Source organism: Anabas testudineus, chromosome 16, assembly GCF_900324465.2.
Source record: "Anabas testudineus chromosome 16, fAnaTes1.2, whole genome shotgun sequence".
NCBI lineage: Eukaryota > Metazoa > Chordata > Actinopteri > Anabantiformes > Anabantidae > Anabas > Anabas testudineus.
Window position 1 is genome coordinate 3,362,370 of NC_046625.1, and position 27,983 is coordinate 3,390,352.

Consider the following 27,983-nt stretch of genomic DNA (forward strand, 5'->3'; position numbering starts at 1 on the left):
ACTAAACCCCAGAGGAGAAATACAGGTGTTGCAGCACAAGGACAGAAATTAAATCTAAAAATAATGAATAAAATAGAATAAGAAAAGAAATAAAAGCAGAAACCAGACAATTTATAGATTAATAGTACACAGATGTAGAGAGTACTGTTTAAAGTGTAGTCCTATAATACTACTATAATACCATCTAAAAGCATTCAAAAGACTAGTCAGAATATAATTGAGTATAGAACTATAATGGAAATATAATGTAGTATATGACAACAATAAAACAGTATAAGTACACATAGTACAGTAAGTCACAGTACAACTGTGTAGTCTAAAATCCTAACTACAACACATCACAGTAGTACTGTAGTAATAAGGTCCTTAGATTTTACATATCAACTACATTAATGATTACTTAGGCTGCTGTTTATATCTTATTTCTACATTAATAGCAGAAAATAAATCATACACAATGAATCTTTATTTATATTAAAAATATCCCTTCAACAAACTACAACAGAAAAATCTAAAGGTTAATGCATCAGTACTAAATACTTTAATACTTTAAGCACATTTCAGTTTCAGTTTTTTGTCTTTGGTTGTAATGAATACTTGTATTTAGATCTGAATACTTCCTCCACCACTGACCTTGAAGAATTAATATATTAATATATAATATATTAATTCTTAAATATAGGGTAGAGACGTCCGACATCAGCAGTTTACAGCAGACTGTAAAGACAAACTTGGAAACAAAAGGTCAATGTTTGAGCCCATGTGTCAACTTAAAATGCCCTTGTGTGAAGCACTCACCCCCGTGTTCCTCGCTCGCTGTCAGATATTCTTAGCGTGCATCAGCAATATGCAGATTGCTCGATGTTTGTAGCCTCTTCAACAGGCACCTGGTCGACTTCAGTCCGTTTCTTTTACTGTTGAAACCAGTGCAGGGTAGCAGGAGCTTAGATTTAGGACTAGATGGTTGACTGAAGCGTGAGGGGGAGAAAATATCTACACATATATATACACATATACAGTATCTACAGTACATCTACAGTATTCTCTCCACTGTGTAACTGTCAGTGTTACACTCTTGTGTTAACTGGGCGTCAAACTGACCACAGAGTCATCATGGATGTTTCTGATGATCCGGTGTTAAACGTGTTCCCTTCATGCTCTGACCTGCGTCTGCACCATCACTGTTCCCACAATGCTTGCGGACCAACGTCCTCTTGTCCGGATAATCTGACACAAAAATAAATAAATAAAGGCCCTCTCAGCACATCCCCCACCCCCGTTCCCATCCCAGTGAGGGAGTAATCACCCTCTGGTCCCTCATCCCTGTCAATAACATCCTAGTGGTCAATCTGCTGGTCTGAGAAATCCCTCCACTCGCCGGATTACAGTGCTGTCTGACTGGGATTAGATTTTCAACAGGACTCACGTTATTCCTTCAATATTCCCATCACACACACACACACACACACACGCAACGGCACAAAGCTAAAGCTAAGTTAGCCACACCAACATTTTGTGATAGAGTAAAATACAGTTTTCAATCAAACCAGAGACTGGACAGGAAATGATACTTCTTATGATCACGCTTTACAAGAGCTTTTTATTATTTTTATTTTATATGTAGAGATTATTTGCTATAGTTTTCTATAGAAATGCAGCTGATTATTTTCTATTTCGACTGATTGATTTGTAATTGCCTTTCATTACTCAGAACTCAAAGTGAAACTCTTCAAATCATTAGTGAAAACCTCAAAATCAATAAAAGTATGTAAAGTAAATAGGATTGAAGCCAGGTGCTTTTAAGTTAAAAAACCTCCCATCTGCGAAGCTGGAACCATGAAATGCCTGCCAACGTTTCATTTAATATACTTATCAATAGATTGATATAAAAAAAATCTTATTTGATGACATTTTCTAATGTCAGCAAAGATATTTTAAACTAAGTCGAAGTACAGTCTAGAGTAGTAGTAGTAGTAGTAGTAGTACCTCAGATCTGTGCAGGAAGCGAGTAAATATACTTTGTTCTATTCCGCTAGTCAGACCAACTGTGCACAAGTTGCAGCTCATTGCAGCAACTACTGAATACACAAAAGAAGAGTTCATTTGTCCAATCTGAAAACAATAATAAAAGAATATGTGAAGGCATCATGCACAGATGTTTTGAAGCAATGTCCCTAATCCCAAGACAAAGACGGAATGATAATCCAGATCTGCAAATTACAAACACTTTAAACTTTAGTTCACGTAATATCTTTTACGTTCATTCATATTTTCTGTCACTGTGTTTATTCACATCAGTGGTTTTGTTAGTTTGTTAAAACAGTGTGGATTGGATCACGCTCAGATCATTCCCTCCTCCTCCTTGTTAGTGGTTACTACCGTCAATCAATGATCTTGACTGGTTATTAAAGAAAATGCACATTACTGTTAATTTTGAAATGTATATTTCTCAAATCAAAAAGCTGATTACCTCTCTCTTTAGTAGTCGAGAGTTTCACGTTCCAGTGTTTGTCATACTTTTCTATGAGTCGTTTAAAGCGCTAAAAAAATATTGTTTTGTTTTGCTGTTATCTAGTGAAATAGCGGCGTACTGCAACTGGAACCGAGGCCGAGGCGAGTAAACCAGTAAAGTTCTGTTGTGGAGCCAATTCCCCAAAACATGACATTACACTGAAACTAGGTTTTGTTCAAAGTAAAACCTGAGCTTTAGAGGTTTAGGTTTGTTTACGACAGGCTGAGATTGTCTGACAAAGCGAGGAACATGTATCCAGAAATCGAGACATCCACGTCATACAAAACACAGTTTATTTGACAGTGTCTAGGTCCAAGTACCAACAGACCCCATACAAAATAAAAAAAAAAGAAAACAAATGCTACAAACTTCCAAAGAACAGAGAGAACTTCCATCTACACAAAACTTCTCCTTAAAAATACATTACCATCAACACAAAAAGTATAGATTAAAGATAATATGTGTAAGGGGATTCCCATCATATTTAAGCGATATTACATAACAAGCCTGATAGGATGTTGAAAGGAGGGCGCGGTGAACGTGAGTGAGAGTCAACCACTTTAAGTGTGTTCATGTGTTTTCTTCTTCCAACAAGCTGGGAGAAGAGGGCAACAGTCAGTGATGCAGCAGTCATCTGGGCAGGAAAAAGAAAACTAAAGAGGAAATAAAGAGAAAGGAACAAGAGGTAGCGAAGGGGTGCGCAGAGAGGTAGCAGATAGCGAGAGGAAGATTTCTAGAAGAGGTAGCTAGCAGATGAATGAGGAAGAGGTAGCAGAGGTACTAACAGTGCTAGCAAAGGGGGGAGAGTAGTTTAGGTTAAGACTTCACATTAAAACTATTTATCTGAGTTTATTATTAACCTGTGTCTAATGGAAAGATGCAGGATGACGAGCAAAGTAATGTTTTGTTATCTCATGAAATGATGGGTACTCCGGAGAGTGAACCCACTCTAATTCAGATAACGAACCTTTTTACTAACAATAGTTTATTTCTATTGGAAGTCAACATGTTTAACCTGTCAACTTAAGAGAACAGTAAATGTGTGAAGCGGATTCAAGTCAAGTGTTCAGGGAACTGAACTATAAACATAACGTTTACTGTTGTTACGTTTGTAAGGGGCTGAAAACAATAATTTACTACACAGCAAAACAGCTGCTAAACGGCTGTGGAGCAACACTGGGTGATACAAGCGAACGGTCCTGAACAGCTACTGATGGATCTAGTAGTAATGTTTGTTCACCTAACTGCTTTAAGTTAATAAATCTTTTATCTACGTCCATTAATAAAGAGATAATTTTAATAGACAATCTATTATTTGGTCGACTATAAATGTCATGTATGTCAGTTCCATAGATGAATAAGTGAATATGCTGTGTTTTATGACGATGTCTTATTTAACCCAACCAGGAGCCCATAACCCAAAGTATTTAGTATCATGTGGGAAACAAGAGACGGGCAGATAGTCATATGACATGGTAGGACCAAAGTTGTTGTTGTAAAATAACCAAATTAACTTTTTAGACATGGACTATCGATAACCGTTTCTAGCTCTGTAAATGTTCAGTGGTTGTTCCCCTTATTTACACACCTCCTTATTTACGGCACCATTAGCGGACACAAAACTGTGAAGTCATGATTGCTTCTCACTGGTCTGCCAGTATTTTTCAGTGTTCAGACCACAAACGGGTTGATACACAGGAACAATAATATTGCTAAGTTTCAGTGGCTAAAAACCAAAAGTCAGTGTGAGGAGGTTTGAGTGAGGTGGGGTTAGCGAGGTAGGCAGCCCTAGGCGTTAGGAAATTGTGAGCAGAGTGAAGAAGGGAGGGGGCAAAGGGTATTACGCTACAGTATCAGCACCTAAAAACATCTAGAAGCCCACTGCGCTGAGGAAGAGTTGCTCATGTTAGGATGTTTTGGTTGGGCTGCATCACAGCGTCTCTCTCTGCAACAGCTGTGTGAAGGTCAGCAGGAAAATGTATGCATGTCTGCGTGTGTGTGGTTGTCCAGTGCTTTGTGGCAGGATGTGGCCAATTCGGTGTATGCACGCAGCCTCCAGTGTGAGCCTCAGCTTAGCTTACATTTCTGGGTGTGTTACAGTGCTATGCATGGTGGGGCGCGGAAGGAACAATGACGGTGTGTCTGGCAATCTGTTCTTCCACTGAGACCCAGTTTGTGCCTCTCGTGTGATCTGATACGATTACATGAGATTTTATATTTTCCTTACTTTCAACAAATCCAGTGAAAAGACCCAAACCAACCATGAATTGATGCTACTTACCAAGTATTGCTGATATACGTTATCAGGAAAACAGCGAGCACTGAAAGATGACAAAATAGTTAGTGGTCTTGGTCTTTAAAGGATTTGTTTAGAGTGAGAAAAACATAAAAAAGCCCAGTCTTAGTCTTTAGAAATGAGTTATGAAAAAGGAAGTTTGTTAAAAATTAAGACACGTGATGCATTTTAGTAGATCATACAAATATGTTCGCTCTTGTGCAGTGAATTACAATTCTCCTTGACACAAAGGTGGCAATCAGATAACCTAGTACCATTATTTCCAATCAAAGGAGCATCTTATTTCAGAAAATCAACTACAGTCAAAGCTGAAAGACTACAATGGAAACACGACAGAGGCACAAACTCGTCCAAGTAGGCAGAGCAGACAAATGCACCATCAAAAAATCCCTCAGTCTTGCACACACACACAGATTTACAGTGTATCACTTAAAGAGGAGCGAGAGGTAGATACTCGACAAGACAAGAGTGAGGGCAGGCTAGGTGCCCTCTGTATGTGTGTTATATTCGTATTATGGTCTGAATCATCTGCTTAATTTGTGTTTCTGTGATACAGCTCAGGTCGCTCAGCACACACACACACAAACGCGCATATACACAAACCCCTGCATGTCTTACCTGGCCCTCGGCTCTCACTAGCGCCCCCTAATGTTTGGTTTAGAGGAAGAGGCACCAGACAAGAAGAGGTGTGTTTTAAAGAGAGACTGGAGGGGTTACAGTGTCATTTAAAACAGCACTAGAAGGAGAAAGAAGTGGCAGAGGCAGACAGCTTTTTATCTGTTCTGTCTCTTGTTTTGTTTTCTGTACACAGAGTCATTATCTCCAGCCTCCCTCTGGCCCAACAGAGCAGAAAACAGTGTTTATTACTAGACAACCCTTGCTGCTGTGCCCTGAGAGGAAGTCTGGATGTGTGTGAAATATCGGGTTACCCTTGCCACTGAACCCTGAGTGTGTGCGTGTGTGTCTGTGTCTTGAAATGAAGTTTATGATAGTTTTTAGTGATGAGGAGAAAAGTAATGAGCCAGTAGCAAAGGCCATCAAAAGAGGACTGAGTTAGTTTTGTGTGTTTGTGTGCTTTTGTGTGTATTTGTGTGTATGTAGGTCCTAGTTGTCAGCCACTCGTCCACTTGGGGGCACTGGAGGACCCACAGGAGCTGGAGGCATCGCTTCAGGCTGTGTAGGTGGTGGTGGGCCAGGGTCTGGAAAGAGGGAAGAAGATGGTTTTAGTGCAACAAAAACGCACATTAAGGTGCCTCCAGCTCTGCTTGCCGTAGGGCTCTTCCATAAAGGGTCATGAGATGATTATTAGGACAGGATGGAAAACAAAACTAGCTAGAACACATCTGTCAAAAAACAGAGCTACAGTGTCAAGATGGTTTGAGAAATGAATGCAAACTACATACTTGGTGTGTGATGTGATACATAAACAGCATCACCCAAACATTTAGCTGCAGCTGGCATTTAAAGTAAATAAAAGTGTCAGTTCTTGGCTCACAGCAATATTCCAATTCCCAGAAACTTCTATTTAAGCTGTGGTGTAAATATAGAGCGCAGAATAATCTCCACAGTATTTGGTAAATTAAACAGAGTACACAACACCAAGAATAAATCACCAGGAGTTTTCTTAATAATATAAGAGTTTTTTTACGCAGTGGCAGAAGGAGATTTGTACTCACACATGCCGTTGGGAGCCCCAGGGTGGCGTGGAGGAATCATGGGAGGCATGCCGCCAGGAGGAGGACCAGCTGAGGGTGGGCCAGGCATCATACGTCCAGGAATCGGTTGGCCTGGTCCCATTGGTCCTGCAGTGTAGAAAACATCAATTGAAGGAAGCAACAAACGTTAATACAGAAGAAAAATTATCTAATCTGATTTCTTACATAACATTGTTTTACTTGCTTATTAACTCTTTGTGGTAACACAATCCAGGGCTGGCTGATCTCATTTGTCACTCATATTTTCTGTCTCATACCTGTCTGTCCTGGGTGGTGAGGGGCCATCGGGTGGTGACCCATTGGGGGGTAGCCAGGGTGCATGGCAGCACCAGGTGGGGGCCCTCCATGGTGTGGAGGGGGTGCTCCATGGTGGGAAGGAGGACCTCCGTGGTGTGGTGGTGGCCCTCCAGGGTGCATGCCTTGTGGAGGAGGTCCAGGGTGGGGTCCAGATCCTGGAGCCTGTCCTTGAGCCTGTGCGGCTGCAGCAGCAGCAGCAGCAGCCGCAGCTTGCTGCTCCATCTGTTGTCTTGCCTTCATCTCAGCATATTTGAGCTGCTCCATGTGGAACGCCTGGCGCTCAGTGAGCAGCTGCTGCCGCTGAAGCTCCAACTTCATGGAGAGATGAAGGACACACAGAGAAAATGATTAAATGATTTGTTAAAATAAACACCAAGAACAAGTGGTCTACAGAGGTGAAGTATGCACACACCATGTGAAGCCTTAAAATCCAGTGTAAAGCTGTCTCGAGTCTCTTTGTAGTAATGTGTGGATCGTTGTGTTTTTTTACAGACTCAGTGTTTTTTAATATGTGGCAACAGCAGCGTTTTGGTTTCTCTCCAGTCTTCAAGCTTATGTAAAGCAGAGTCCCTTTCATGCACTATTTACAGATGTAGAACTGGGCTGCGCTCCCGATGCGTCCACCATGAAAACACAGTTTTACACTCTCAATAGTCTCCAGGGATTGTTCAGGGCCAGGACACACACACAGAGCTGAGAGCCATTCATTTGCCCTGCAAAAGCAGGTAACAGTTTAATTTGCCTACAACTGCTTTGGACTGGAAAATGTTTTATTTGCAACTCAGCTGTCCCACAAAGAAGTGTTTCTGTCTCTCCTCTTCAGTCTCTTTAGAGGATATGAATCAAGTGGGCAGCAACTAGCATAGTAGCCAACACAGGCAGGTCCAAATATTTACTTACTTCAATTTAGCAACTGCAGTATTACGACTACGGTAAAAGCTTAAAACTGTAATTCCAAAAACCTGTATTCCAATTCACTGTTTACATTTCAAACCACGTCTTTGACAATTTTATAATGTGTTTCTCAGTAACTTATCAACATCTACAAACAGTAAATAAGTCAACATGTGAGCAGAACATCAGCTGGCTGAAGTAGGGTTAGGATTGGTGTCATCAGAAATGAAAATGTAGATCATAAGTGGGTAACGAGGTCATGCTTTGATTAAATTTCAAAATAGTCCCATAAAACTTGATTAAGTCTTCCTGATAAATAATTGTTAAGATGCAGTGTTCCACTGTATAAAGCCATGAAAATTAAAACTGAGTCTGTACACAGTGGGTGTACTTTCAAACTGTAGGATGAGCTTCTTTTAACAGACCACCTTCATTATTAATAACCGCAGCTGAGAGCTCTTACTGTGCAGCATATATGAGTGCGAGCAATATTTAATTCTGTTCCATCTTCGCTGGTTGTGTAGGCTCGTTGCTAGACAATAACATCTATGTTTAATCTCAAGTTGAACATTAAGAACCTGTGATATTATCATTTTGACTCACAGCCTCCTTCTCTCTGTCCATGATGGTCTCAAGCTCCTCGAAGTGCCTCAGTTTGATCTCTAGCTTCTTCATCTGGGTCTCCACCAGTAGAGCAACCAGGGACTTGATTTTCCTCTCCTCAACTGCCGCCAAGTGCTGACAAGACAGAGAAACAGGAAGCAAGATTGATGATAAATAAGTGTTTTGTGTCAAATACATTATTCATATACGTCACACCTTATCAAGAGTACCCTGTAATGAACCCCACAGAATGAGCAGCATGAGAGACTTACACTTGAGAGAAAGGTAACAGTTAATAAGTTGATGTGTGTTTGCTAAGGTCCAATTAGAGCTCTTGCAGTCTCACCTTGGCTTTAGTGGCTGCAGATGCCAGGGCAGCAGCAGCTGCAGTGGCAATATTTCCCTCTCCGATGTCATGCTCCAGCTTCTTCCTCTTGTCCTCTCCCTCCTCTGTAGCTCCTTTCTCCTCTTTGTCCTTCTCCTGTTCTGAGGATGACGTTTCCATAGCTTCATCTTTATCCTTATCTGAGGGAAGGGGATGAATCTCAGAACTGGCATATAAAAACATATAATCTTCTGCACGCTTCATAAACATTTTTTAAAAGACAAGTGTGTTGATTAATAACTCATGAATCAATCATTTAGTGAATGAATAGAAAGGTAATCTGTAATTACTTTGATAACTTATCATTGACAGTAAAATGCTAACTATTCCAGACTTCTAGAGGATGCTCTTCTTTGTCAAACTCTGTAGTAACTGTAATATATCTGTTTTTCCTCTAACCTTGATTACTCAGGAAAATAATCAACAGACCACTTAAAACTAAAGGTTAGCTGCAGCCTTACTTGCTAATTGAATGTTCTAGTTGAAAGCTTATTGGTATTAGTATGTGGGACATTGTGTATTTTTTTCATGTGCCTTGGAGTTACCTGCTGCAGCCGTCTTTGCTTCCCCTCCCTCTTCACTCTCCTCCTCACGTTCCGAAACCTCTGCTCCCTCCTTCTTCACCTTTTCTGTGGTCTCTGTCTTGTCGGTTTTCTCCGCAGACTCACTGGGCTTCTCTGCCTCATCCTTGAGTTCCGGCTAAAGAAGGTGGACACAGTAAGTGGCCAAAATTTGATAAAGTACCCATAAAACAATATCATCGTGTGACTGGTCAGCTAATAAATGTTGTGATGCTCAGGGCAAATGCAATAACAGCTTGTACTGTGACCCTACTTCTGTTTGGGGGACAATCAAAGTCATTAGGACCAAGTGTCTGACTCTGGTTAATGGGTGCTAATGACAAAGCCATCAACCATCGAGTCGCTCAGTAGAGTGGGGACAATGAGAACGTTAGTAAATGCCATTTAATTCAGCCCCTGGTCTTTTCCAAAGGCAGGGACCAAATGTAGGTGGGTGGAAAAATTACCTTTAAACACCAAGAACGAGAAAGGCCTGTTTTTAACATTACTTTATGCGCAACTGATATTTTATGACGAAAGCTTTGAATGTGTGATCTACACACATTCTAATATCATCTGTGTATCACCTGTAAACTAACATCAATGAGAAACAACATTAGACAGAAGACGTGTTTCTCTTCATTAGAGATATATTAATAATATTAGTATATATTAATATATTAATATTAATAAGAATCCATCAATTTTATCCCCAACAATTGCACATTTTACTTGTCAAAATCTGATTCTTGAGCTACAAAAAAAGATGGGAAGCGATTTGTTGAGCACCACTGACATGCAGAGAACAAAAGAAATATATTATATTATTATTATATTTTCACCAGCCTTATCTTTTAACAGATGTTTCCATGTGGTATAAAAGGTTGTCTTACCTTATCAGCCTGCTGGGAGTCTGTGTCTGTGTCCGCCTTTTCTGCCTCTGTGGTTTCTAGAAGTGATAGAAAAACCTGCATCATTTCACAGGGTAAAACCGACGCTTAAACACTGCTATGCTGCAGCGTAAAATTTTATTTTAGATAATTTCTCATGTTTACAGCCTGTGTTCTAAAAAACAAGAATAATAGTCAAAAACAGAGAAAATAAAGATCAATACTTTCAACACTTACAAGTGTAATAAAATTATTATTCTGTTTAAAATGAAATGCATTTATTGATTCACTGAGTTAAATGCAATCAAAAATGAGCACCGAAGGGCAGGAAGAGTGGAGGGAAAATTAAGGTTAAAAGCATTTTAAGCCAACAAGCCCACGGGGAAGGGCACACCCACAAATGACCAAACACACACATACACACATGACTAGTTGAATCCATGGGTACTGAGTGTTAAACTGTGTCACGGGTGCACTTGAGCGTATGTTAAGGGTTTGAATATTGAAAGTGTGTTGTGTGTGTTGGCTGGTTGAGGCGCTGAATGCATTGAAATTTGTTGATTCAAACTGTGGCTCTAGAAAGCATTAATCATGGTATAAGAAATGATTGGTATTGTGTGTGGGACTGTGCGTGGGTGAGAGGAGGTTGTGAGCAAAAGTGAAAGAGACAGAGAGAGGGGAATATTTCAAGAAAGCAAAGCAAAATAGAGAGAAAGAGATAAGCACACGGTGGAGTGATGACCCAGTTTTTTACTTCCCCTCCTCCCACTCCCCTGACCCATCTGCCACTGTTGTTTTAATCCACTGGTTACCACGGCAGTACGCACTCTCTCACATACACACACACCAATATTTCTGTACATTTCACAGCGACGGTGGTAAAAACTGACGTGCATTCTCTTCAAATGTCAAGAAAGACTGGTCACGCTGACTCATACGCAGACAAAGACAGACAAACACGTGAGGTAGAAAGGTGGATGTACAAAAAGGACAAAGTGATGACAGTGTCCACTCACTGATCACTTTGCCTTAACACATCCACACAAACACACACGACAGTAATGTGGATTAAAGTTGCCTCTCCCTACTCAAAAGCCTGGGATATGCTGCCCTCCAGTGGCAGCAGACATCATGGCACACAAAACTACCAAACCTACTCTGAACTGTCAAGGCATGTTAATCAGTGACTTTTGTTCCTGCCCCTCGTTATTTGATACTCACCAGTTTTTTCTGGCTCCTCGGGGGCAGTGCCAGCAATGCCGCTGCTCTCCAGGCCGAAGGCGGGGTCCACCTTTCCTGTGCTCCTTGCTGCCTCCTGTACCTTTTTCACATGAGCCTCTACCAGCTCAGCCGGCACCTCCTCACGTACACGAGAAAACTCCTCTGCATACAGAGAAAGAACATTTTTTTAATTAACAATTGTAGTGGGACACAAATTAAAATATTCTTAAATGTTTTCTGAAATGAATCATAATGAACAACATAATTGGCATGGCTGTGTTACTGTATGGTCTTTATTATTTTGTTTATTTGTTTGTCTGTAACATGAACTCTCACCTAGGGCTGCCTTAGCAGCAGCAGATGCCACCCTGGGGTCGACTACAGAGGCCAGGAATGCTACTGTGCTCATGACGGGGTTTCCAGACTGGCTGAAAGGTATGGGCTGGTAGGCCAGAGGGCCCAGAGTGCTCTCCGTACTCTCCAGGTATGGGTCCTCAATGGGCAGCCGCAAGAAGTGTAATATACACTCGTCTTGGGTGCGTGAACCAACATGTTCTGACACTTTGTTCCAGTCATCTTTGTACATCTCCAGTGCCTATTAGTGAACATACAAGCCTCAGTCATAATACTGCAGTCAGAGTGAGAAACATCCAGTAACGTATGTGGGATCACAGAACCAATAGAAAACTGGAAGAAAGGTGATAAAAGGTCTAAGGTGATTGGATGGAGTAAGAGAGGAGGAGGAAATTATTTAAAAGCAGAGGGGTACATGAAAAAGAAAGGCAGCTTTGACAAAGAAATAAACAATCCATGTAACAAGGATGGATAAAGAAGGGCACAATAAGAAGGATCAACAAGTTGAATGGAGCAAGAATAAGAGGACCAAATGGGGGAAATAACAAATAAATGGAATGATATAACAACAAAAAACAGAGTAAAAGGAATGACAAGCAGGGGATTGGGAGGGGGGACACAAAGAGAGATGAAGGACATGCAACAACAAGTGTAATAACCATTTTATGTTTCCGTCAGTATTTATGACAGCTGAATAGAGGAAGAGACTGCATTTCAGTGCTCAGCAGTCAAATATTGCAGGATTCAGTATTTAACAGGTTGATCCTCTCTTTTGTTCATCAAGACTCACCTCTAGCAGCAGCAGAGTCTCCTGCTCTGTCCATTCCCTGGTGGAGGCGGCAGCTTTGGCCTGTTGAAAACCAAAAACAAATGACCAAAAATGTAGACAGGAAAGTGGATTAGTAGTATTTGAAGTCAAAACAAGGCTTTTATTCTTTTTTATGCATGTGCTGACCTTGGCACTTTTCTTGTAGAGGTCAGAGCGAAGGCCAAAGTTCTGCAGATCAATAGGCTTTTCTTTACCCTTGTCGGCAAAGTTGGGCATTGCCTGTGGAGGAGGAATCTGGAGGGATGACAGACGGATCATTTTCAAGTTGTGTTTTAAAATTAAGCTCATCATAAAAATACTAGAAAAGGCAGCTGCAGTCCTGTTGGAATTCATCAACATCAAAGCAAACTATGCGACAGGTGTACAATATGTTTTTTTTCTTTCCTGGATTGCATCATCCTGATTCTTTATATTGATCTGACCTCAACTGAAATAAAGAATAATTCCCCAGGCCATAGTTAAATGCAGTCAAGTCCTGTCTAGCAGATGTTCAAAACCAACTCTCTTAAATTCATCATCCTATGTTCAGATTCCTCCAGTCATTACATTATAAAGGAATCTGTATTAAAAACAGTGCAGAAATTTCATTTTTGACAGATGCACTTTTGTAATATTTGAACAATGAAACCTGTCTTGGGTGTGAAGAACCTGGAAACAGTCATTCATTTTTATTGCATCTCTTTAAATTACTTTAAATTCACTCAAAAACAACCAATAAAATTGTCACTTTATTCTTCCTACGCTGATCACCTGTCTAGTTCATAAGGCCTATGGAGTCAGGGCTCCTTGACTCTGAATGACCTCCCGGAAAAGATCAGACAAACCCACTCTGTTAAATTTATAAATCTCTCTTTAAACCAACTTATAGAAAATGTTGTGTAGTTTAAAGCGTAGTTATTTTTAAGTGGTCTATATAAATAAAGTCATTATTATTGATAAGCATTGTGTGGACCTCGACCAGTTTTGCAGAAATGTAATGAAACATGATTAAATATTTTTTGCTATTAAATCTTGTCTCTTTGTAAATAATGTAAATTAATTTTCAGTGTTTCTGGGGCTGCTAATCCTTCATACTCATTAATCTATTACTTCAATGAGCCTTACTAGATCACATTTCATCATCTTAGCTGTGGCCTGAAACAACAACGATGCACCCCCACCAGGTTTAAGTTATTGGCGCTTTCCTTACCGCTGGGGGGCGGTGGTTCAATGGCATGAGTCCAGATGGCGTGTCAGCCAGCACAGTGAAGTGGGGTGTGGGTGGAGGTCCCATAGGTAACGGGCGATTTTCGGCATCAACCTGGTAGTTCACCAACCCCCACTGTTCCAAGAATGCATGAACCCTAAAGAGAAGAAGCAAATGCATTTAATATACTTTCACTTTGACCATTATTAAATGTATAGAGCTAAAGAGTTTTCTCAATAACTGTTACCCAAACTAAGGGTAGTTACCTGCGAGTTAAATTGTTTCTGCATTATGTCTTTATACCAAATTATATTTCCTAGTACCACACACGTTCTGAGGATAGTACAGTTAGAGATCCTCGTAGATCTTAGCTTACCTCATGATAGCACAAACATCCCCAGCCAAGTTTCTGCGACAAGAGGTGGAGGTGAGATACTCTTGAGGATTTAGCCGATAGGTGTCAATCATGAAGTTTCGGTAGGCCAGATATCTGTTTAAGAGTAGAAAAGAAACACAAAAATATTAGCAGGACAGTAAATGTGCCTCACACACGCAAAATCAATCTAGAGGTGTAAATTAAGGTAATGTGTGGCTGATGGATGTGTGTGTATGTAAGCTCACATTTCTGGAGTTTTGGATTTGTTCTTTCCGTTGAAAAACTCAGGCAGTGCTCGTCTCTCAATTTCATGGATGCTGATAAAAGAAGAAAAATATTATTTACAAACAGAACGTAGAGAATTATCATTTATCACTTAAATAATGAAAACTTGACCGTGGAACCTAAATTCATCTGCTGATTTAGAACACGATTAGCTGCAATATTCTCAAATCCTCAAGTAACTGATCGCAGTGAAAGTTTTTTCAGGTACAGTCAACCTAATGAAAAAGAGCCAACTAACAGGACATCTTCCAAGTAAACAAAGCATCTTAGTATCTCACATATTATTATTCTTAAAATTAAATTGATTTACAGTACTATAGCTCACAGTTACTGGGGCAGAGGTTACACTATTATTTGTCTCCAGTGTCCCAGCTCTTACCAGTTGTAGTCAAACCAAGCAGCGTAGCTGGGAATAATGATGTGATGAGTCTGTTCGGTGACGTTGTCTTCACCAGCATCTATCAGCCGATTGATATCACCTTTGCCCTGTTCCTCATCATCCTGGTAAGAGAATGAGACAAGTCAACACATCACAAAAGGCTTTTACAGCTTTAGTGTTTGTGCCATTTTATACACAGAATTATTGATCAACATTTCTATTGAACAATATGTAACCAGTTGAAGCTGCCCTGAAATTTAAGCACTAGTCACTCAGTTTGTGAGTTTGAGACATACAGAGTCAATGATCTTACCTTTCCACCAGAAATCAAAGAGTCATCCTCCATGTCATCTTGAGAGAAAAATAAAAAGGTATTTTAGTTGAGCTACATCATATAATTAACAAAATAAAAAAACGGATTGTAGTTATAAAGTGATTAAAGCAATTCACAACAAACTAAACAAATTCAGACTGTACATACCCAAGTCAGCCACATTTCCTCCTTTCACTGGAGTATTTTCACTGTCTTTCTTTGCTGTATGAGAAAAAGGCAAATAAAATTAGCTACGGAAAATATATAAAGAAGAAGAAAGATGTATTAACCAGTATTCTGGTTTGCAAAAGAGGACACTAAACTAGATGGAGAATGACTGTGTGTCTGTTGAAAAGAAAATGGAGATTTTTGTAGAAGTGGGAGATTCCAGATGAGACTGGTCTACAACAGCCATGTTTTGTGAGGATTATGCATTTGTTGTTGAAAGGAAAATTTTAGGAGAATACAGATCATGCTCCATTCATCTTCGATTATCTAAAAAGAAAAAAGGATAAGTTGCCCTCAGGTCGTTTCCCTTCTTTTCTGACTGTAACTGTGTGTATGTGTGTATAATTGTTGGAGTCAGAGTTCTTGTCTCCTTTATGCCCCATCGATTTAAAAAAATAAAAAAAAACAAAAAAAAAAACAAAACAATGAATAGCAAATGAATGAAAGCTAATAAAGGATTAAAGCTGATAAAAGACTGACTTTGACCGAGATCAGATCTTAATAATACTACAGCTAGGCTGAGTGTCCAGCTGTGCCCTACTCGTGTCAAATACCATTCTTAGACATGCTGCCCTCCTCCATGCTGGCACCAGCCGATGAGTCGTCCATGTCTTTGGTGATGTCCTCCTCTGTGTCCTCCTCTTCGCCTCTGTGACCCCGTCGCTTCCAGTGAGGCCCTGGGTTCCTGGTGCACAGATGGGTAAGTTAGTTGAAAAAGACTGGAAACATTACCCTGTGAGTTTGTATTTTATGTGGACAGTTCAAGATCTTTTATGTCTTTTGTCATATTGCTAGAGAACACAGATAAGATTGTACATCTCCTTAAGTTCAGTTGGACAAACATTTATTTCCTCTTCTACATCACAAGTTTCTCGCTCTCCCTGATGAATATTCAAATTGGGCCTCCTTACCCCTTCTTTCCTCCCTTCTTGCGGGATTCAGCAGGAGTGATGGGTGGTGAGGGTGAGCGCCTCCTCTTCTTTCCGGCAGAGTTAGCCTTACGCTCCTTGCGATCAGGTGTACGGGAAGACTGATCAGATAAACCCCGTGCAGCGCAGGGAGCGAGGGATGGAGGATGAGAGAAAGAGCCGCAGAATGAGAGGATGGAACGGTTGCACACACAAGGAGGGGAAGCAGTGGGAGAACGACAACAGGGAAGGGAGAGGATGCCGTGGCGGTGAAGGAGACGACCAGGGTTCCCGTACACTGTGTTTACTCAGAGATTCTCAATAGCAATACTGTAGATTCTCTTTCACACCAACTGTCATTTAAATTGTGGTGAAATATTTATCTGGCAAAAAATTATCTTTGCAGACAAATTGCCAACTAACTATTGTAAGGTTTGCTTTTCTGAGTTCATTATTTTTAATTGTTTTAACTATTTTTGACCATTGCACACTGAAAATGTAAGTAAGGCAACAAACAGATTTTAATTAACTGAATATTCTACCAGTATCTTAATCAGTGGAAGCACTAAAACAGCTGCATGGCCAGGTAAAGTGAGCAAAAACTGTGCTGCAAACCAAGACAAAACCATATACTTTAATAAAATGAAATAGCAAAATGACTATAAACTGACTATAAGTTTTCCCTCATGTCATTCACATTGTATTTTAATTGCTGTCATATGATTTTGGTGTGTTGATAAGTTAGCAAAGATGCTTTCTGTTAACCATCCCTGAGGTTTAAAATAATGAAGAAAATAATTTTCTAAACATCAACAAGAACCCTGTTATTAATTAGGAGACAAAGAGTGAGGAAAAGTTTGGAAAGGATGTGCAACAAACAGGCTAAACGCAGACAAAGAAAATAACAACACACAGACCACAGGGCAAAGCGCAGGCAACACACACTTGCAGCAACAAAACACTCCTACACAACCACTAACACTTTATTTTGACAACACCGACTTCACCACATCATTACAGAATTTATGGCCAATATCTGACCAGTTTTCTTTTTAGACAGTACAGTGTCTTTTGTAAATGATGCCAATTAGCATAACATTCACAATATTGGATTTAATCTGAAAAGTAGTTTGAATTAACTGCTTCGATGCACCAGTGAAAGAAAATCTACCATCAGTACTTTTTTTTTTTTTATTAACTTCATAACCACTAACACATACAGCAAAACCTACCTCCTCCTCCTTGGGGAAGATTCTCTGGCGGAAGTTAACTGGCTTTTTGTTCTCATCCACCTCATAGTCTTCTTCATTCATCCACTCATTGAAGGCATCAGTGTCTAAAACCCACTTGACATGGACCTGATGGAAAGTCAAGAGGGTTGAAGCAGTTTGTTCCCCACGACTGAGCAGCTGAAAAGTACTGATCATTCTTTGTTGGTAGTTTATCTGAACCCTTCCTGCTACTGTCTTGATTTATTTTTAAAATCTACCATTGGAACGGACTCTGTGTTGACTGTTAGGATCTCAGAATTACTATTATGCAAGAACAAAAACAACATATAAAAATTATATTACATTTAATATTCAATTATAATTTCAACATGCTAAACTTTTTAATACTTTATTCTATACAACAGCAAAAAAATTTAATAAAAATGTATGGCCTGACCTGACACCGGCTGCTAGTTTATCTTTTTTCAATGCTAAATACTATTTTTAAGTTAAAAATGCTTGTTTCTTTCTTATAGCTCACCTTCCAGGGTCTGTCAGTGCTGGGTGGATCCTCTACGTCACCATCCACCTCGCTGGCTGATACCCAGGTATCATAGCTAAAATAACAAAACAGCCATGACTCAGTAATCACAACAAAGAACCAGCATATAATATAAACCTAGATAAGTTACCCAAATATTATCAGCAACAAAATTCACAGATTAGATTCACATCAGGCCTAGATCTGGTTTAAAGAGGCTTTGTCTCGAAAATATCCCTTACCTGAAAGAGTTATTGTTATTATGTATGACAGATTATTTGTTATATATTATGTGTGTTTTAATTAATATTCCTATCAGGTATTTCATAACATTTTCCAATCTACTTCCTGCTCACCTGTCTGGGTAGAGTCCCCAGTGCACTAGCACCTGTTTGTCTTTCCTCATGACAGGACGAAGCCACTCCTCTGCAACAGACAAAAATCAATGATCACATAGATTCATAAACACTGACCAATAATTTTATGAATAAGAACAACTACTACTACACATTGATACAGATTCACATAATTTTCTCAATACATTTTAGATCAACTTTAAAATTTACTGATTTTTTAATTGTTACAACAAAGACTAATTTCTTTGTGGAATAAAGTTCTGACCTAATTTGAATGATACTGCTAATTCTACCCTACCTTCTTCTTGTTGAGACGGGGAGGGGTATATGTGGTGGGTGGCCTTTGATTTATCATCAGTTATGGAGCCCTGGAGGAGAAAGGGGTAAAACAATAATAAACTAAAAATGTAAATATAAAACAGAGAGTTGAAACACCTCAACTTTTCTCAGAAATCTTTTCATTTGCTAGTTTGTACTTATAAGCTGGAGCTCACCTGATGCCTTTTGATGATGTCTTTGAGCTTACTGGCCTGTTTCTGCTCAATGTCAGGCGACAGGAAGACGATTGGTCGAGTCAAGCAGTTATTCTACAAGTACAGAACCATGACGTCAACGCCAAAAACAACATTTTATTTCCCAAAAAATTATGCAAAAGACAATCACGGTTCACTTATTAATTAATTCAGTGGTTGTACAAAATCAAAACACCAACCATGTCTGTGTAACCTAAAACACGTAAGCTAGAGCTAATAGTCATATAAAAAAAAAAAAAAGAATGCTGGTTAACTAAAACACACATACAAAGAAGCCTACCTACAACTAGTTTTCAACATTAAGGTCTTTCTGAAAAGACAGGGTTATATAAAATAAAATCAAAGCAATTAAATTTGTTTCAGTAATTATGTGAGGAACATCTACAGGTATCTAACTGTAGACACCAACATATTCAACCGCTTTCTTGTGTGTGAAGAATACGAGTCATACCTGGACCAAGTTCTTCTCTACGTTTAAGAACATTTCCACATTCCTGTCCATCCGTGAAGGATTCTGGAGGTCAAACCGACGCCTAGGAATGGTGGGCACAAAACGTGAAAATAAATAATGTGATGCTGTTGCACCATTCTACCAGAGCATAATAGCAAGTCAAGTCACATTTCTGTATATTTATCCAGTGACTTCATCAATATCTGTTCTGAGGTTTTTCACGTAGTTAATTTATGGTTAAAAAATGAATTTAAGGTCTATTCATTTATTTTGCCTTCAAAATTTACAGGAGTCAAAACCAAAACCTTGCAACAAAAGAAGGAACCGACTGGTTCAGGAGATTATGGTGTAAGTTGGGGTCAACACCATTTGTATCTGTGGAGTTTAAAGTCAACTCACCAGCCCTGTTCGCTCTTAAACTTGTAGACGGACCCCAAGATGTGACAGAGAGCCCCTCCTGCCTTGAAATCCAGGAAGCACTTGGCCTGAAAACAGAAGAGGAAGAATAAGGATCTGACAGCATGTCTGCATTCAGGGTAAACCATATGTAGAAATGCATTACAGCAAAAACACTGCAAAATGTAAGTAGTTTAAATATAAATGTAATGTGTATGTGTGTGCTGTGCTTACAGGTAGCTTGGTAAGGGCAGGATTGTTGACCCTACGACCAAATGCATCTTCCTGGAACTGCAGAAGTTGGATCACCAGCCCCACCAATGATTTACTGGATGGGGAGTCATTCTGGACATACTGAAAGAAGACAAAGATAAATGTTTACCACCACGTGTAAAATCATCACATTAGTGAAGCTAGAAAAGGCATTACATTTGATTTTTTTTCCTTTAAAAAATAAGAACTATCATGCACTATCAAAATAGTTGCATATAGCATCATTTTCATTTTATTTTAATAAACGTGATCTCTATGCATTTATTTTAATGTGGTTACAAGAATGTTTTCACTTGCATCCATGGTGAGGTCACAAGGTCAGGCTCAATAACAAGAAATCCAGGGTCATCATACATTAAGGACATTATAGCAGACTGCATTCCTGTTGTTGTCCTTTTATCTACCAAATTACAAGCATACTTGATCATTTCTCTACCCTCCGATAAATGGTCACTCTTGCCGTGGCAAAAAACGATAATGCTACACAAATAAGCAATCAACGTAAAGAAAATAGAGCAACTAAACTAAACTAAACGATACGATCTAAATATAATATTGTCCCACTTAAAGCCTGTATTTGCTTCGATTCAACCGAGCTAAGTGTGTCAGTAGGTTGAGGTGAAAGCACGACACGACAGGAAGACGACTCTTTGTTTGGCTAACTTGGTGGGAGCCTGCACAGTGTGGCAACGTTGACAGAACTCAACACTGCCTAACGTGACCCTGCATCACAAAACACGACTGTGGCCTCAAAGTGTACACGGCTATGATTATTATTCTCTGACTGCAGTTACATAAACACATTAGAGGGGTTTTGAAAGACAGGCTAGACATAATCTAACGTCAACGCTAGCTAACAGTACGAGTTGTTTGCATGGTGTCCCGTGGCTAACGCTTGCTTAGTTAGCTATTAAGGTCCCTTGTAGTGGTAATAAACTGAATTCTTGCGAACAGAGAAATGCTGTCAGTGTGAGCTGCATAGCTTCTGTAGCCTGAACGTCCATCTGCAGCTCGTCTGTAAACAGTTTCCCTCTTGATTAGCTCCCCTCACTGAATGGACGGTTGGTGGCTAACAGCTAGCTAGCTAATAAACACTTCGCTCAAGTAAAATTAGAGCCCATGAGCTTGGAGGTACAATTCACAGGTTTTCACGAGAAGCTACTCGCAGACAAATGAAGACAGCAGAAGCCCAAGTTACAGTTTGTGTGTGTATAGTGTGTGGCTGCAGCTAGCTAGAACATCAGCGCTCCATTGTGCCAGCGGGACGCGGGCCTTCGTAGAAATCAATGGAGGAGCAGCTAGCTCACCTTCTTGTAGTGCTTTCCGATCCACAGCCGCACCGTCTCCAACTGGGATATCGTCTCTGAGCTTTCCCAGAATTTCGTGGACGGGCCGCCGTCTTTCTTTCGTCCCACCATAGTCCCACCGCCGACCAGGCCGGTAGCCGGTCCGCCTGAGCCCGTTCCGCCTGCCGTTGTCGCCGCCGTCGCCATTTGCGTGTTTTGTTCGCTGCGTTTTCTTTCTGCTCCGCGGCGGCGCTCACCGTGCAAGTTTTCGAATGATATTGCGCAGGCGCAAACGTGTTGCCGCTTTTCAATTCTCGCGAGTCTCGACTTCGTAGGGATTGTGGGAAATGTATGCTTGAATAGTTTTTTGTAGTTTTTTCTGTTTGTGCTTGTTTGCTTTTGAATCTGCTCCAGAAAGTCGGATGAATAGATGTTTTTGAAATGAAAGTTTTAATTAACGTTTTACATAATAAAATTTAAGGATTTACATAATTAAAAAACACAACAACGAGTCTGCCGAGTATTAGATTTAAGCAGTCTTTAAATTCTTTTTTCTCAAGCAAACCAGTGTGCAAAAAATGGTATCTTTGGTGCGTCGAGTGTACAGTAAAAGCAAAAGGAATTAAACTCTGAATGCTTTAGTTTCACTTATGTATCTTCTAAACTTTCTAAAAGTAATAAAGGCATTTATTACAGCTACTTAGTTGTGAGTCCTGGGGAAACTAATTCTATTTCTTGCAATAAAAATACTACAAATAAATAGTCACACAAATTCACACATACATATATAAGTATATATACACATAATATTAATAATGAATGATAATATTGACATACTTAATACTGATCCCCTTGGAGAAATTGTAAAACGCATAAAAGTGCATAATGTAAATGTAATTTAAAATAATGTCACTGTGAAAACCAAAAAGATACAAACAGCTCTATTTTCCTAATTTGCTAAATAAGTCATATTAAACACATACCAACAAAAATCGTATCACATTCACTGTGTGAGTGTGAAGATGGCGCCATCCGATGGCAATACCAGGAGATGGTGTAAACCTGCTCTACGGTTCACAGAATCTCCTCTTCTGAGGAAAGCATGCATGGATACAAATGTTTCAGACATTCAAACGCCCTTTTCTGCATAACATCAGGTGAAATCTGAACTTCACTTCAACATGAGGGTTTCCCACATAAACTAATAAAGTGCTGTAGAGTTGACATGCAACTCATGATTAGTGAATAGCTACTGACAAACAGACCTGACATGCTGAGCACCACAGAGTTACTAGAATTTCTAGCCTAAATTCTACAGTGTCTTTGGTAATACTGTAGAAAACAGGCCTGTAACCATTCAGTACTACAGTATAATCCTTCTGCTGGTCAGAAGGTCTGTGATCCACCTGCACAGTGAGTCTGGCACATTCAGCTGGAAGAGTCCACAAACAGTATCCTAGCACAGACCTGGGGAGTCAAGATGCTGGAAATGAGGTGGAGGAACAAGTTTACAGCATCGTCTGCAGATCCATTGGCTCTGTCGGTGAACTGCATCGGATCCAGAGGCGAGTCTGTAATGTCCCTGAGGTGGGACAAGACAAGGTGCTCAAAACATTTCATGACCACAGAAGTCAGGACAAAGTTTGATGTTTTAGTAAAACATTTTTGTCTATTTCCTGTACAACAGTAGTGTTCCAGTGTTCTGTTTTTACCTCTGTCAACTTTACTTCTATGAATGTACTGTATTACAGAGTAAATTCAAGAAATGAGCCAAAGCTATTGGCAAAACCATAATCCAGTCACGTGTACAGCAATTAAACTAATAATGAATGACTTTATAGCTTTGTTGTTTTTTCTATTATGGTTTTTATTTACTCAGCCTTTGTCCTCACGTGGCTTCACACTTTATTTCCTTTTCATCATTCAGGGTTTGATTTCTGAGAATACACATGATCTAATCGAGAAATTTGACTTTTATGATCTATGTGTCAGCATTAGCAAAATAATCTAATTGCTCTAGTTTTATGGCTGTTTATTGTTTTTTTTTTAGTGTTTTAGGTTCCTACAGAAATTTGTCCAGCACATTTATGATGGAGAACAATCACACTTGCATAAAGTAGATGTTACTTAAGAAACTCGCAGCTAAAGGCTTTTGCTAAGTCATCTCCTATATCTTACTTGCTCAGTTTTGAATCAAATTTCCTGTCTAGAAACAGTGCTACTGCGTTATTCATTGAGTTTATGTTGCATGTACAACTTATTACTTTACTTATGTATGGTTTTGTGCTTTAATGACCCAATAAGATCATTTACTGTCACCCCTGACAATAAAGTACTGCATGTTAAAAAGTATTCGAAGTTGCAGACCCTTGATCTGATTTATATATGAAACAAGCCTTATCTAAATCATTTAAATTGAAGGACAAAGTTATCTGTGGTATATTTGACTGAACAAAAGCACGTGCCTTGATAAGATGAGCACATAAATACCCCCACATCAAGACACAGCATAAACAGCGGTGCTGAGTCTTCCTCTGAATGGGAAGGTAGGAGACTGTAGTTAAACTGTAATATTATTTTAAAGTTATTTAATTTTCATGTGCTTACATTTAGAATTAAGGCTACACACATCCCACATTGTGAGTCGAGGTTAATGTTCAGTAGAGCCGTTCAGTATAAATGTAAATGTTATTATTGACTTTCTTCTTTGTCTCAACCAGAAAAATGAAGCAAACTTGGGTTCTGCTGTTGCTGCTTCTTCTCGGGACGGCATACAGCTACCGTAAGAATAATATCTTTATTATAAAATATATTAAAGCTGCAATGTCACGCAATCTCTAGTTACAGTGTGTGTAAACAATAAAAGGTGGTAGAGTGACAATACAGATCAATGTGGCATTAGCAAGTAGAGTAAATTTCTTTAAAACACTATGCAATGGCTTAGCTCCAATTCTAAATGCAAAATCTCATTGTAATGTAAGGCCACTTACAGTGGCAAGAAAAATTAATTTCTTGGTTTTATACATTCATTTGTCATTAAATGTTAATTAACAAATATAATGTTCATGAAATAGTAAAAGCTTGCTCTCAATTTAGACATAAACATAAAACTTGGAGTTGTCAGGTGGGATAAAGAGAGAACAGCTGTAGTCAACACATAGAAAATAATTCCCTATTTTGGGAGTAATCCTGTCTTTGCATCTCCATTGCTCCTGGTGTTACTTTCATTTGCAGTAAAGCAGGTGATTTGATGCTGATTCACAATCACTTGCACTTCCTAAATGGACAAACTGATATCCCTGAAGTTTAACTCACTTGGTGTTATACTGTAATGATTGTTTCCTTAATTGTGTCTTGTTCATAGAAAATGTGGCCTTGCGAGGAAAAGCAACCCAGTCACAGAGACTTGGTCATATACTTGGAGCTGCCTACAATGCTATCGATGGAAACCGTAACTCTGACTTTGGAGCTGGATCCTGTACCCACACTACTGAACAGACCAACCCTTGGTGGAGAGTGGACTTGTTGGAGTCCTACATTGTCACCTCTGTTATCATCACAAACCGAGGAGACTGCTGTGCAGAAAGGTTTAACGGGGCAGAGGTTCACATAGGTGACTCTTTACTAGACAATGGTGCTGCTAACCCAGTGTAAGTGTATAAAACAACTTATTAAAAACAAGATTTCCCAGGAAATATTTAGCAGATGTTGCAAACCAACTAGATCCTGATGCATCTCATCCGATGATCTACTGTAATAACTAGTACTAGTACAGTACTAACTCGCCTCTCTCTCTGTTTCTCTCTCGCTCTCTCTTAGGGTTGGTGTGATACCCAGCATCCCAGCAGGCAGGTCATTAACACTGACTTTTACCAGACTAGTGAAGGGACGTTATGTGACTGTGGTTCTGCCTGGTTTAAACAGGGTCCTTACACTCTGTGAAGTTGAAGTCTATGGATACCGTGCTCCAACTGGTGAGAAATGAAAACAAGAGTTAAACCACACAACATGAGAGATGATTCATGATTTTGTTTTTAATTTTAAATATAGTGACAGAACGTGATCCAAGATTTCATCCTCATTCATTTCAGAGAAGAAAAGGGAAAAATGCATGCTCTTTTTTGCAAAGTGGTCTCTATTTCAGCTAAATTTGTCCGAACTCTAACTTACAATATTGTGAAACTCAGCCATACCATAGATGGTTTATGTATATTTGAGATCTTAAGAATTGTTCAGAGGTCATAAAATGCCCAATTATAATAAAAACATCTAAACAACTGAGTGTGAAATGTTTGTACAGTATATAGTACCATTCAACACAATTTATATTACTGCTTACTAAACATATTTATCTTTTTTTTTCAAAATGCACACATATTGGTGAGAGATTTTAAAAGGTGTGAGTGCTGATGTTTGCTGATGTGTCTTTTGTGCAGGAGAGAATTTAGCTCTACAAGGAAAAGCAACACAGTCCTCACTACATAGCATAGGCATTCCATATAATGCCATTGATGGGAATCGTGCCAGCAACTGGGACCAGGCTTCTTGCAGTCACACCAACTATGACTTCAGCCCCTGGTGGCGACTGGACCTGCGCAAAACCCACAAAGTATTTTCTGTTAACATAACCAACAGAGATGTTCTCTCAGAACGACTGAATGGAGCCGAGATCCGCATTGGAGATTCTCTTGAGAACAATGGCAACAACAATCCCAGGTATGTCACAGGGCATTAATTAAAACTCTTTTGTTAATTAAATGTTATTTAAATTAATGTATCTGTACTGTATCTATTGTAATTTAAAATACAATAGAATGAGTGGGTACTACAGCATTAATATAATTAGTACTTGTAAATTCCTTTACAGCTAAATAGCAGCAAACCCTTAGGAAATTATTAGGAAAGCTTCCAAGAAATTACTTGGAATCCATAAGAACTTGTTACCTTTACCTCTATCTAATTTAAATCTAATATAAATGATTCATTGTTCATTGTTTTACACTATCAATGATTCAACAAAATACATTTATCTCCTGACAGATGTGCTGTGATCTCAAGCATCCATGCAGGTTTCACTCAGAGCTTCCAGTGTAATGGGATGGATGGTCGTTATGTTAACGTTGTCATTCCTGGAAGGGCAGAATACCTGACCCTGTGTGAGGTGGAGGTGTATGGCTCCACACTGGATTAGGTCTGGATAAGATCCACATTAATAATTATGACTTTTTAAAATGCAGATGTTTGGCAGATGTTCTGGTACCAACAATAGAGGGATTCTCACCAGGCAAGGTGGACAACAATTTCTGAAAACCCCCATGAAGAAATACTACTTATTATTTTAGTAAAAATAATTTAATTAATTGCAAATTTGTCAGAAAGTTGCACCACTGAAGACATCCACTAGAAAGGAAAAATATTTATAATAAACAAATAACAAATAAGTCCTTAATTATTAATCTATTTTCTTTTATCAAATTGTTTAGACTTTTATTTGTACTGTATTTTAGATTCCACATATTGTATGTTTTTGTCCGGCCAATGTCAAAAGTCCAAAGATGTTGGATTTAATGTCCTAGAAAACAAAGTAAACTAGAAAAACAGATGTAGCCTATGACCGAAATATACTGAATATACAGTAATACATGCAATGCACAAAGCACAAAGTGTTTACATATACAATTGCTTCATGTAGTATTTAAACCCTTTTTGCACATTTCAGCATACTGTAAATTTATTTTTACACATTTTATGAATATTTTTTCCACTATGTATTTTTCTTTAAAACATTGTTATATATTCACTGCAAAATGCTGTGTCACTGTTCTTTTTTTCACCTCTGTTGTACTGCGTCAAAGTTTCATATTACTAGGAAAGAAATTTAAATATATATTAAAGCAAATACGTCCACACATTACTGCTGACTACTACTGATGTTTCAAGAAACTACTCAAAGCTATTTAGGAAAACTGTAACTGAAATTAAGCATTAAAATGCACAACAAAAAACACAAGATCATGGATTCTCTAGTTTTGCAGTTTTGTTATGATCCTGTTCACTCAGTTTTGTCCTCACATGTTAACACACTTAATCTTTTCCTTTTCAGTTTCCTTGTTCAATTCCTCCAAATACCTTTATGGCAACCCTGTGCAGATGTGAGTCTACTTGTGAATAAATGAATATTTCAGTTTTTCTGTGGAAATACTTTATTTAATCACGGTGGTTTCCTGACTAACACCTGGAGCACATAAATGTCCCTTGGTGTTCCACAGCACAAACAGCAGATCTGAGTCTTGTTGTTGTACTTCACAGTTTTGATATGTTCTTATGTTTACAATGAACTTAAATTGCGAGTCGAAGGATAATTGTAGTAGATTCCTTCAGTAGAAATGTTTACACACTTCCAGTAAATGTCTAAGTGCTTCATTGCACCAGATAAAAACTATAACCCACATTCTGAGAAACTTTTTACTTTGAACAGGATCATTGACACTAACACCTTATTTTCAAACATGAACTAAACATTTGGTGTGAGTTATATCCTTTTGCTGATGAGTTACAAATACATTAAAAGTGATTTATGTTTTCAAGAAATGAGCCAAAGCTTTTGGGAAAACTATAATTCAGACATGTTTACAGCAATAAAACTAATACTGGTCGATTATCTAACTTTGTCACATTTTTTATTATGGCTCTATTTATTTTGCC

The 27,983-nt window shown here is 38.9% G+C and overlaps 2 protein-coding genes across 3 annotated transcripts; one reads left to right on the forward strand and one right to left on the reverse strand.

Annotated features, from left to right (window-relative positions):
• Nucleotides 1–2,788: 2,788 nt before the first annotated feature.
• Nucleotides 2,789–21,531, reverse strand: smarcc1a (SWI/SNF related, matrix associated, actin dependent regulator of chromatin, subfamily c, member 1a). 2 transcript variants are annotated; one of them, XM_026371048.1, is made up of 28 exons: nucleotides 21,300–21,531; nucleotides 19,954–20,073; nucleotides 19,723–19,808; nucleotides 19,324–19,405; nucleotides 18,834–18,926; nucleotides 18,638–18,707; nucleotides 18,340–18,409; nucleotides 17,984–18,059; nucleotides 17,464–17,589; nucleotides 16,235–16,353; nucleotides 15,878–16,008; nucleotides 15,264–15,317; nucleotides 15,096–15,133; nucleotides 14,783–14,904; nucleotides 14,364–14,435; nucleotides 14,119–14,232; nucleotides 13,746–13,899; nucleotides 12,683–12,790; nucleotides 12,518–12,577; nucleotides 11,710–11,968; nucleotides 11,374–11,535; nucleotides 10,156–10,211; nucleotides 9,248–9,401; nucleotides 8,664–8,842; nucleotides 8,318–8,452; nucleotides 6,781–7,132; nucleotides 6,485–6,610; nucleotides 2,789–6,007 (listed from the first exon to the last, which is right to left on the reverse strand). In XM_026371048.1, the coding sequence occupies exons 1-28, from the start codon at nucleotides 21,483–21,485 to the stop codon at nucleotides 5,913–5,915; spliced, it is 3,399 nt and encodes a 1,132-aa protein (XP_026226833.1). In that variant the 5' UTR covers nucleotides 21,486–21,531; the 3' UTR covers nucleotides 2,789–5,912. The 2 variants fall into 2 exon arrangements, with proteins under 2 accessions (XP_026226833.1, XP_026226834.1); XM_026371049.1 differs by having other exon boundaries at nucleotides 5,870–6,007; nucleotides 16,235–16,329.
• Nucleotides 21,532–24,002: 2,471 nt separating this feature from the next.
• On the forward strand, nucleotides 24,003–26,476 carry LOC113169433 (fucolectin-1-like). The gene is made up of 5 exons (XM_026370827.1): nucleotides 24,003–24,060; nucleotides 24,643–24,928; nucleotides 25,098–25,252; nucleotides 25,715–25,994; nucleotides 26,319–26,476. Exons 1-5 carry the CDS (start codon nucleotides 24,003–24,005, stop codon nucleotides 26,467–26,469), a joined length of 930 nt encoding a protein of 309 aa, XP_026226612.1. The 3' UTR covers nucleotides 26,470–26,476.
• Nucleotides 26,477–27,983: the final 1,507 nt, after the last annotated feature.